Source organism: Choloepus didactylus, chromosome 3 (genome assembly GCF_015220235.1).
Source record: "Choloepus didactylus isolate mChoDid1 chromosome 3, mChoDid1.pri, whole genome shotgun sequence".
Classification (NCBI taxonomy): Eukaryota; Metazoa; Chordata; class Mammalia; order Pilosa; family Megalonychidae; genus Choloepus; species Choloepus didactylus.
This window is the reverse complement of record NC_051309.1, coordinates 75,111,780-75,123,821: the sequence shown is the minus strand read 5'-3', so window position 1 is coordinate 75,123,821 and position 12,042 is coordinate 75,111,780. Positions and strand designations below refer to the sequence as shown.

Genomic DNA, 12,042 nt, shown 5'->3' with positions numbered 1-12,042 from the left:
GCACTGTATGACCTACAGCTAAATCAAATAGACCCTTACTGTTAACTTGAGATGAACTATTCCACAGTTTTGGACTGGTGTGTTCTCTTAAAGTGCAAGAGAAGATATAAAGAGCAAAGATTGGTATACAAGCAATCTGAGTCAACTCCATTCCTTCTCTTATGCCAAGTTACTTCAGACAAATCACTTAATCACACTCAGCTTCCTCATGTGAGGATTAACCATGATAATCACAGCACAGGCACATAAGAAATATTCAACAATCATTTATCTTTTTTCTGGATTTGCTTCGATGCATAAAAAAAAAATATATATATAGAGCCATCGAGCCTTCCCCTCATTACCTCACACAAGTTTCTCCCTCTCTCGAGAACTCCGATAGCAAACTGTTTGATACTCGTATCATGCCTCGTATCGTCAGTTACATTTCACAGTATAAGGTCTTGTCTTTTAAACCAGATATAACACTCCCCAAGAGTTTTCTTCTTATACACATTGCCTAAGTCTAGGGCCCCGCTCACTGCAAGTAGTAATCAACATCTGTTGACTGATACAGCACCGAGTGGAGTCCGAAGCATTCAGAGGGCTCCCGTGACAGTGGTTTTAAAAGAGAGGCCTCTTCCTGACAAACGATATAATCCTGGGGAGGTGTTCCTCCAAAGCCACATACTCCCTTCTCGTCAGGTCGCGCACCTTTCCCGATTTCTCTTCCTATTTCGGGAGATGAATATTTACGGGTACGGAGTGAACCCACAGAAAAAAAACAAGTAGTACAACCGAGGCCGCCGGGGCAGCTGCATAGCAGCCACACCTACTTGCCTACCGCGGCGCCGGGAGCCCGCAGCAGGCGGGTCAGCGGAGCTGCAGGGTCTCAGGGTGCCGCCCCCTCTTGGACTCCAGCGGGAAAGCCTCCCAGCCCCGGACCCGGGTGGCGGCGGGCGGGCAGCCAATCGCCCCCGCCGAGCACGTGGGAAGCTGGAGAAGACCAGCGCCCCGCCCGTCAGGGGTGGGGATGCCAGGCCCCGCGGAGTCCGCGGCCTGAGGTGACTCCGAGGTAATTAATCCCGCGCCCGGACGGCGGCTGCCCCCTGCGACCTCCACCCCGGCGCCCCTAACAGACGCTACCGGTGGGCCGGCCCCTTGCCCACCGCTTCCCGGTGGGGCGACGGACCCCTGAGACCCAGTGGGAGGCGGAGCTCCTCGGGGGCCGGGCCGGCCCTCCCCGGGCCGAATCCCTCTTCCCGGTCGGCATTCCCAGTCCCACGCCGCACTCACTGTGCTTGGTGCTGTTGCCGCCTCCGCCGCCGCCGCCGCCAGTTGGGTAGCTCAGCAGCAGGAACGGCAGTGGGGAACCCGGTGACGGCGGGGTTCTCCAGACGCGTTGTTGCTGCGGCGGCGGGCGCGCTGCGAAGCCGGTACCTCCATCGCCCGGGTAGAGCAGGAAGAAGGGGGCGGCCACCGGCGAGCCCGGCTCAGACTGCCCGGCGGGGGAAGAGAGCGGCGGCCCCGCCTCGCCCTTTGGGTCCGCGCCCCCAGCTGGAGGGCGGCGTGGCTCTCTCGGCCGCCGCTCCGCGCCCCTCACAGGCTCCTCGTTGCAACTTTCCGCGCCAGCTGTGGGCGACGGTGGGGTCTCAGCCATGCTTGGTCCTTCCTTCGCCTCCTACTCGCGCCCGGGCCTGGGCAGGGGAGCCAAGGATCAGAGCGAGAAGCCGCCGCCCTGTCCCGTCAGCGCCGCCACCTTCCTCTTCGGCCGCGGCCGGCGCCTGGGTTCCACCACTCGGCCCACAGCCCGCCCCGCCGGGGTCCGAGCCAGCTGGAGGACAGGCCCCGCCCGACGGGCGGCCTCCTTACCGACCGCCTCCTCTTGACAGCCCCTCCCGCCCCAGCCCCCAGCCTGCCACCGGGCTCCCCTAGCGAGCAGCGTCCTCCTCTTCCCTCTTCCCTACCTTCCGTTTCCCTCCCGCAGGGCCGATCATCCTCCCGGCACTGGGGGAGGAGACGGTGTCGGGTGCCTGGTCCTTACCCGCCCCCGGCACGGCCCTCTTAAGCGGTCAGATCTGTTTGCCCTCGTGGTGCTTGAAAGGTGGTAGACCTGGTGAAGTATCTAGCGGTGTTTTTGTGTGTAACCGCCTAACTTCATCCGTAGCACCAAGGCACCAAGATCCGGGTTGCTGAAGAGGCGAAAGCTAATTTTAAAGAGGAACCCACACCCACACCCCGGGTACTAAACTGTATAATTTGCCTTTCGCCTGGAACTTAAACCGTTGATTTTGATTCATAAGCTTTATATGTGCGAAACCTCAGGTGATCTCCCTTCCACCACCTCTTTTGTTCCCTGTCGTATGTGCGTTGAATTGAAATCTTGTATTTTAACTCCCTGGTTTTCTAGTACTCTGGGTATGCTTGAGTGCATCTTAAGCCAAACAGCTTAGTTATTTATATGAGGGGGTCTATTACAGGTCGAGAGTTTTCATTTTCATAATGCCTGTGTCTCGCTAGTATTTGGCTACTGTTGCTATTTCGAATATTTTTATCAACGATTACATTTTAATCGATAAAAATTCCCTTTAAGTAAACATTCTTTTTGTTTAGTAAGGACAATTTCCAGTTACTATCGTTATTCTTTGCCCTGGTTTCTCTTAGCGTATTCCTGTTCTTCCTAGAGTATTACCATTGTGTTCGTGTTGCAAAATGCTGGCATGGAATCCATGTTGACTTATAATTAAAAATCACTGTTGTGCTTGGTATCATTTTGCCCACCTGCTTTTCCCTCTTTCTCTGTTAGGTCTTTCCCTCTGTAAAGGAAATTATACTTCTCTGAAAGGAAAATAAAACCTTTTTTATTGTTCTTATTCTCCATAAATCTCTCTTGAAATCACTACCAGAAATTACCATGACACTTATAATACTTTCACCAAATCTTTTAAACAAAAGTATTAGAATAGATGTTTAAAGAAGCCAACTTCAAGCATTAGTAGCTTTTCAGTTTCTAAAATTTCACTTGTTGATTGTAGCCCTACTGCTTGAGTTGTCTGAGCCTTGTTTCCTCTTCCATAAAATGAAAATCACATCATTTATTAGAGAGATAATGTGAGGGTTAAGTAAGAAATATAAGTGAAGCTTTTTAAAAAGGGCCTAGCATAGATTTAAATTCTTCATTATTATTAGCTATTTTATTATTTTGGCGAAACGGCTAGTGTATAACTTAAAATTAAAAAAAAAACTTAATTGGGGGAAGCTTTTTCCTCATATCTTCAGCATTCTGGAGGTTTATTGAGTTCTTTTGGTTCTGTCTTGGTGAGGGTGAGGGTGTTGGTAAAAAACATGTTTGTCTTTTAGGAATAGCAAACGGTACAGTACCTTGAAGAGAAAAACTAAAAATTCCAGATGAATCATGTAACACCTGTCCTTACGTGAGTCTTTTGTTTTGCATGTAGAAATCTCTAAGAATTATTATATCTTTAAAACAATTCTATTTATGTTTTTTGTCCTTAAGAAGTATAATGAATACAGAAAATCACCTGAAATATAACTCCTTTAAAACTTACAGGCAAGGCTTTTTATGAGTTTTTTCTTTAAAGGTGGATGATACTCTAAGTTCTTAGGTTTTTATGCTTTTAGCTTTTGAATCAATAAAGTATTCAAAGTTGTGCGTAAACTCTAGTGACATAAAGGGCTGATTCAGCTGCTACATACCTTTACAGAAGCCAAGATTATAAAAACAAGCCTAAACACGTTGCTTCTTTTTAAAAATGCACAGAATATTTTCTTATACTGTTTTAAAGTGACAAAATCTCAGCTACTATAATTAAGAATCAAGATCCATTAATTTTCTTGTGAAATAAAACAATTGATGCTTTTTAACTTTATCTTCATTTTATTTTTGTTATCCACACTTGCATTTTTGAAACCATTTGGTGATCTTAAGGATGGATACTTAAATACATTGCAAAACTTTTAGAGGTCAATGTCATGGATGATAATGTACTTTTAGCATAGGCTTCTTGGGTCTGTGATCAGAGAAAGATAACACTTTAGTTATTGTTTTCCAGTATTGTACATATGTTCGTTGTGATTCTAAAGTAATGGTTTTTTTGTGCCCTTTGGTTTACAATCTGTGGTACTTAGGAAAAGTTATTTGAAAACTAGACCCTCAGTTTCTTAATACTTAATGTTAAACTTCTGATTTTAATAAATGCAGAAAATTATATTAGTTAATATAATGCTTCAGTGTGAAAGCCCTCTTAAGAATCCACTATTTTTCACTTCTGAATTACTAGGTTTTGATGACTATTGTTAATGATGACTTATTTTTCCAAACCATTAATTACCAAAATATTTAGTCAATTTATACCTCCTCTCCATGTTTATTTTAGATATTCAAAATATAAGCAATATATTTAGTCTAAGTCAAATCATTAATAGTTTTCTTTGCGTGTAAAAAATATGGATATAGTTTTCCATTTTTCTACTTTTCTGTATTTGCAAATTGTCTATAACAAATGTTATTTTTATAATAGAAAATAAAACATGTTGAAGGGTTATTTTGATTAATAGTTTATTTTGTAATTGTATCTTATTATAAATGAAGATCTATCAGCAAAGTTGTGTTCCTTGGGTATACTGTTGGGAAGAATTCAAAATACCTACCCTAGAGGAGCTTATTATAATTTTTGTGTGTGTGTGTGTGTTTAGTGTTTAATATTTTAATAGTATTGCTGAAGGTATTTGGCTGTTTGCTTTAACTTAGCTTCTATGACTTTACTCGCAGTTTGTCTCAATTCTCATGCTCTCTTCTTCAGATTATTGCATTGTACTTCCTAAACGTCTCTCAAACCTGTCACTTAATTTGTCCCATCTGCTCTAATTTTTTTTTGATGTGACATGACCAGTTTTATTCATAGGTATATTCATGGCCTTAAATAACATAGTACAGTAATATAATAGTGTAATAAAATAAAAATTGAAGTCAATCTTCAATGTCAGAAGTTATTAAAGAATCAAAGAGGAAAGAACGAAATAAGGATTAGAAGATTACTATTGAACAATAAAACACACAAAAAAATACAATAACTTGTTCTTTAAAAAGCATAGACACCTCTGACAGAAGCCTGGTCTTCTGATTGAGGATGTATCAGCAAGCAATGTCTGCTTTAATTTTAACCTTCATCTTTTCTTGCCTATATTATTGTGAAGGACTCCTAGCTGGTTTCACTGCCTTTGGTTTTAACCCATTCCAATTCAATTGCTCTATAGCAGCTAGAACTGTAAAGTAGTTTACTTTTCTGAAAGGTTAACTGATTGTATCAGGCATTCCATAAAAACTTTGGCTTCTCCATGTCTGGGATAAAATCTGAATTCCTTAACTACCCAGAACCCATCCCTACCTTTCCAACATCATCTTCCTACCACCCCTCACTCCCACCCACAGCCCAGAAGTACTTCTCCTAAAACCTTGATAACCTTGTTGCCTTTGGATAAACTTTTTTGGCCTTCTTCACCTTGCTGTTCCCATCCCTTTTACCCAAGATTCTACTCATCTTCTTTGAGACCTTTTCTGTCCTTTCTACACAAGAGCTACATTCTGAGGTCCCATAGCATCCTAATTATTTAAGCGGTTTATTGCTGCAATTTTAATGTTTCTATCCCAAGTTCAAAAGTAAGGAATATATTTTAATAATTTGTCTTTTAATAAATATTGGCTAAATTAATTAAGAAATGCTTACATTTTCTGATTTTATTCCCAAAGTTGACATCTCTGGGTCTCTACTATTTACAACACACAACAGATTTATGCCTCTAGTAGTACTCTACCCCCTTGTTCACTCCTTTCCTCCTTTTAAGATCTCGCCAAAATTCTTTGATTCTGTGGACAATCAGGGGCCCTGAAGAGAAGTGATTCAGAGAAGTTGAACTGAATATGAAGTTTTAGGAAAAATTTTGTTTTGCATGTTTTCTGTTTTATGTATGTTTAGGTATGGTGTGATTAAAAATCTTAAGTATGTCCAAAACAGCTCATTCAGTAAATATTTAAAAAATCTTACATGCTAATACAGTTCTTCAGTACTGCTCAGTCATTTGTTTACTTTGAATAATAATCCTCTCCCCGACCTGGTAAAATAATTTCCTAATATATGTTAACACAAGTCACATTAGGCAATGCCTAGGGTTAAAAGGTAGTATAGGGTTTCCTAATAGAGGTCTATGGACTCTTGGTTTCAGGGATTCCAAAAACCCATTGAAGTGATAAGTAAAATATGTGAGGAAACTGGAATACAGAGAGGTTATAACATAAGTAGATCACAGACACTTGGTAAGTGGTAGAAGTGGGATTTGAACTTAATCTGGCTCCAGAAGCCAAGCTACTAATCATTATCCTATATTGCCTTTTTAGGCAGAACATTTTTACCAGTTATGATTACTTTCCTTCAGGGTTTTTGTTTTGTGGTTTAACAAATATTTGTTCTTAATACTGTCATGTAAAGCTTCACTATGAAGCAAATTTAAACATTTTTTTGTTTTGTTTTCAAAAATGAATAGCTGAAACCACTTTGCAATTCTAGTTGAATCCTACCTGTTTTTTGGGACCATCTACTATTCAAACAGTGGTATGTGTTCATTGTGATCACTGAGATGTAAATTACACTGATTTTCACATTTCCTTAATTATTTTAATAATGTTACTTTAACACATTAATTTAAAACTCTTTTACTTCATGCACCCAACAAGGAAAAATGAGCACTGCAGCCATTCCTCTCATATATATCAAATGTTTTCTCAGATACGTGAAGTCATTCGAATTATTAAAGACAGGCCTCCTTGGACTGGCCTTTTCATTCCCTGCTGCCTTAGAGGCAGATGCTTTCAGCCTCAGGCTTCTGCTCTTACTAGTCCTTTCATCCTGACTCCACTTCCCACCCACACTAGGAAGTAAAGCTGGGCTGGCCCTAAACCCAACCCACTGCTATTACGTGGAACTCTAACAAAGATTTTTTTTGATTATCTTGATTATCATGATGGTTTCACAGCGGAATACGTGTGTCAAAACTTTTCAAATTGTACACTTCAAATACATGCAGTTAATTGCATGTCAGTTGTACCTCAATAAAGTTTTTAAGCCTAAAAAAAATTAAGGCTAGTTTTTATCCTTAAGATTACAAAAAAGTAATTTTCCAGTGTGCCAAAAACTTTGGTTTATAAGTAGTTTGAGTCCCATAAGCAAATAAAATTCATATCTACACAAAAATTAGAGGAATTTATCTTAACTCTTTCGTTTAACAGATAAGAAACTGTGGCTTAAGACATTGAATAGTCAAAATAGCCAGCTAGTGGGAGAGTCAGTGGGAGAGTCACTGGATCACTTATATGATGTTTTCTTCTACTTTAATTTTCCATAACTGTCAGTAGCCTAAATACTGCCATAAAACTAGCTTTGCATTGATGGCTGATACCAGTAATCTACTTTATTGGAACTCTTATCCATGAAGTTCTTCAGAGTTCAAAGGGAATCTATAAGAAATGATCATTATACTAAATAAATAGTAATTTATTATTCATAAGTAGTACAGTATCCAACACATCTCAGTGCTTTTAAGAGGTTTGTTAAATAAATACAAAATTTTGGAGGATTTAAATATTAAATCCAGGAACTTCTTAGTTCTTTTACTATTAACTCACATCAGATAAAGCTTTTATCTTTTATTTTTTCTATTTATAAAATAGGATAGTACCAGCTACACAATGAATTAATATTTATAAAATGTGAGCTCTCTGAAGGAATATAAAATAGGCTTACTTTTTCCAATTTACTAAATGTAAGATTTTTCTTTTTACTTTTTTTTCCTCATCACCTTATACATATGGCAGGGATTTGACACAGAACACCAACTACTTTCAACCGCCAACTTAATTTCCTTGTATTTTGCCCTGTCCCAGCTTGTCCATATTTTTTCATGTGCTCAACCAATGCTCCCCTCATTCCCACTGCCAAATTTAGGATATTAATTTCTCAAGCATTTTTACAAATATAACTTCACTTTATTCTGTTACAGTAATGAATAGGAATCACTATACAAACATTAGCTACAATTCACCTAAAAAAAGCTAAGAACAGAGATAGGTAAATTGCCCAAAGTAACAGCTATAAGTTATGGAACTGTGTTAGGAACTCAGGTAATATAACTAGACTCTGCTCTTAATCACTGTTGTGTTGCACCTTCAATGTAGCTGTAACAGCAGCATCATACAGGTAAAGAAAATGAAACTCAAGAGATCAGGTAATTAACTCAAAATCACCCTGGCAAATTAACTGCCAAACCTATACTTTTTCTACTATAACAGAAGTAAAGGATAGGGCTTTGAAGACAGAAAGGCTGGTTTGAAATCCTGGCTCTAGTACTTAATAGCTGTTTGACCTTGGGAAAGGTATTTTTTTGCCGCAGTGTCCTCATCTTTACCGTGTGGGTAATAATAGAATTTACCATAGAGTTATTGTAAGGAATAAGGAACTAACAAGATAAAGTGCTTAGACAAGTACCTGATTAAGCACTTGGTGTTAGCTTTTATTTCCAGACTACTACTTTTATTTATAAGAAAACAAGATAAAATAATTTGGCATGTATGCTACTCTGAGGAAGCATCTGTAGCCCAGAGGTTGAGAATGAATGTTCATTTTAAACCAGCTTGGGTTCAAATACCAAGCATGTGTCCTTTAAAAAGTTAACATCTCTGTGCTGGAGCATAGTCACCTGTGAAAGAGAACACCTCACAAAGTTACTGTAGGGATTAAATAGAGGTGACACACAACTGGTATATGGCAAGTGTTTGATAAATATTAACCACTGATCATCTCTGCATCTTCAGCAGCTAAATAGTAAAAGTTTAATGAATAAACAGTGACCAAGAAGTACATACTTCTTTTGTGCTCTCTTTCACTCATTTTCTTCCCTGGCATCATACTAGTTATCCTAAGTATTTGCTAAGTTCCCCATCTCAGTATCCTCCCTCTACTATAAACACCAAAGTAACTGTAAGGAAAAAATGTATCTTTATCATCACTTGAAGTTTCCACTTACCTAGTGTTGTAATCATACCACATTTTCAGCAAATGGACTATGTATGTACCAATAGCAACCACCAGAAGTCACCAGTACAGAAGGGAAAATGAAATTTTACCCTATTTATCACATGAAAGACTATTAGAAAATATATGCAATTGATGTAATTAAGGCATCTCTTTTCCTTTATCTTTTAATCAAAGTTCTTCATCCCTAAACTTTCAACATACAAAATGTACAAAATTCTTAAGTTAATATTAAGCCCATCCTGCCCAAGAATTATGGTTAGGTAAGTGAAAAGAACTACTTTACAGGCTATCTCACAAATAGGATGATTACCTAAGGTGCATTCTCTTCACCTTATGTCTAAAGTTTTAAGTGTTTTAAGTTCAATTACCACCCCATAACTAGCAGTGGGATTTTTCTACCTTACTACTTGCTAAAATATTGGAGAGTTTTTCAATGCCACCTCTTTCCCCAAGTAGCTTTATATTACTTCCCTCCTTCTTAATATACAGGACACATAAATTGAGCTGTAAGCAGAACAAGTTTCCCTGCTAAGAATTTTTAAAATCTAAGGTTAAGTATTATACATTAACACAATCACTTATTTTAAAATATTTATTGATCCAAAACACTTAAGCTAAGCAAAAACTACTTAAGCTTAATGCTCTTTTTAATTCCTGCTCGAATGCCAGATAATTCACCACTATAACGCTGTTCTTCTCTACGAACTTCACGAACCTGGCCTCTTCTGCGAATTTTAGCTCTTCTGAACTTCTCCCGGTGTTTCACTCTGGGATTGCGATCGATTTTCTTTCTCCTAGGTGTAAGTCCTTTATTTTTAGCAATCTGATAGGTAATGGCTCTCTTTGCATTTTGATCTTCACGAGCTTGTTCTTCAGTGCTTTCTTCTTTCTTTCTCTTTAACTTTTGCCTGTCTTCTACTTCTTTATAATATTCCAGCGCAGTTGCTTCATCAAAATCAGAATCATCAGAAAGCTCTGTAACAGCAGAGACAGCAGAAGTCTGTAAAGCAGACTTTGGCTTGGCCTTGGTAGATTTTGGTTTTGGATTCAGTTCTTTCTTCCCAGCACCATCCTTAAGTGTGAGCAGATAACGAATCTCAGAGGACAGTTTCTGATCCACAATTGATAGCTTGTTGATCAAATTTCTGTAGGTAACAAGCCTTTCTATGACAGGATGTCCATGAGCAGGGACTCTCCTAGCTTTCAGGATCAAATAAAAGGTAATGTTGGAGCAGTAGTTCAAGTACAAATTGTACTTGGTCCTCAGGTATTGGCTCCCTTTTCCGGGTGGAATAATCCCCTGCTCTGCCAACTGTAGCAACGGCTCCAGCTCGTCCTTCACCTCTGTCAACCTGACTTTCAGGTCGTCTATCAACTCCAAGAGCTCCGGTGATTCCTTCCGCAGCATCTTCAGCTTCTCCTTCACTGAAACTTTCGCCAAATCTTTCACGACCCGTGTCTCGGCCTCATCCACCCGAGGCGCCGGTTTTGCAAAGGCCTCTACCCAGCTGACCCCAAAATCATCCTCTTGCAGGGCTTGCGCTAAGCGCTGCTGGATGAGCTGTGCCTCCTCTTCCTCCTCTCTTTCCTCCTCCTCTACCTCTTGTTGACTCCGTCGGCCTCGGGACTTGGAACCATAGTCCGTGTCATAGTAAAGTTTTTTCCTCTGACCCCATGACAAACTGGGATCCACAGAGGCCTCAGTCTCGCTCTGCACGGAGCTCCCACCACCATCATCATCACCATCGCTACCTTCATCCCCTGCACTAGCTCCATCTTCATCATCCTCCTCATCCTCCTCATCCTCATCGGCAATGTCTAGGCCTAGCACCTCCTCCTCCTCATCACCATTCTCCTCGTCCCCACTCTCTACTTCGCTCCAGCCTTTAGCCAACGTGGCCCGTGACCGTGCCTCATGGAAATCATCTACCTGATCTTGGTAGTAGCTGGAGTCTCCTGGCGAAGGCGGCAATTCTAAATCATCTTCATTTTCGTCCGCCGGGGCGCGTCCTGCTTTGGCTCGCACTGCTGCCCATTTGGCCGCTCCGCGGCGCCGGGATCTCCCCACCATGGCTCACACGCGGTCTCAGGTTCTACACCAACGCAGGGGTTTCGGATACCTCTAACCCTGACGCTCACACCGCGCGCTCCAGAACCCTCCGCTTTAAACAGCAGGGCGCTCGCCAGCCACGTGAGTTTTCGGCTGTCGGCTCGGCTAGAAGGTTTCCGTCTCTTTCCGGCTCCCAAAATACTCTCTGGCCTGTGCACAAGGACTTCCGTTCGGTCTCATAGGACTAGTTACGTTAATGGCGCCTCCCTTTTCGCTATGCCCTTTAACCTCAGTTGCTTCCGGTGAATAAAAACTTTCCGTGTAGGAGCAATACGTGCAGGAAGTTCCGTTCCGTACACCCCTTCCTTGAGATGTCTGTTTCTACCATCGCGAACTTGGGCGGCTGAATCGTGACCGAACCGCGAAACGAGGCTACGGACGCCGTTAGAGGGCGCTCTATCTCTACGCCGAGGAGAGGCTCGGGGTGGGGGGGAGGGTGGTCCAGTGAGCTGTACTGCGCATGTACTGGGCGTTTCTGCTCGTTAGCCGTGTGCTGTGGCATACGATTTCCCTGTTTATTGGATTTGTTTTATTTCCTTCCCTGTTAGTCTTAAAGTTAATCAGATTGTTTTTCTTTCTGTTTCCCCCTTCCCCATCCCTACAACTTCCAAATATCACGTTTCCGAGCTTTACGGCCTGAGTCGGCGGCAGCGCGGTGGACCCGAGAGAATCCTGGCGTCTGCTTTCGGGCGGTTGTTAGCTCAGCTCCATCTCCTTGCTGGCTGGGATCGGTGACTCCACGGGACTTGTAATTCCTAGATGTCCCCGAGGGGTGAAGGTGAGAGTGGGCTGCAGGAGTCGACTTCCTTGAGAAGAGGGAAAACACTGGATTTCTCTTAGCGGAAG

General features: G+C 41.6%; 2 protein-coding genes across 2 annotated transcripts in view; both read right to left on the bottom strand.

Annotated features, from left to right (window-relative positions):
• RUFY3 (RUN and FYVE domain containing 3) overlaps positions 1–1,860 on the bottom strand; it is a 121,960-nt gene extending 120,100 nt beyond the window's left edge. The window contains 1 exon segment of the mRNA XM_037829934.1: positions 1,276–1,860. Within this exon segment, the coding sequence (XP_037685862.1) occupies positions 1,276–1,639 (364 nt within the window). The 5' untranslated portion in view covers positions 1,640–1,860.
• Positions 1,861–9,663: 7,803 nt separating this feature from the next.
• On the bottom strand, positions 9,664–11,423 carry UTP3 (UTP3 small subunit processome component). Its single transcript, XM_037829933.1, has one exon. It carries the CDS (start codon positions 11,155–11,157, stop codon positions 9,712–9,714), a length of 1,446 nt encoding a protein of 481 aa, XP_037685861.1. The 5' UTR covers positions 11,158–11,423; the 3' UTR covers positions 9,664–9,711.
• Between the last annotated feature and the right edge of the window lie 619 nt (positions 11,424–12,042).

What these genes read in the sequence shown, in the direction of transcription:
- UTP3 (XM_037829933.1), bottom strand. Translation starts at nt 11,157, where the DNA reads ATGGTGGGGAGATCCCGGCGCCGCGGAGCGGCCAAATGGGCAGCAGTG.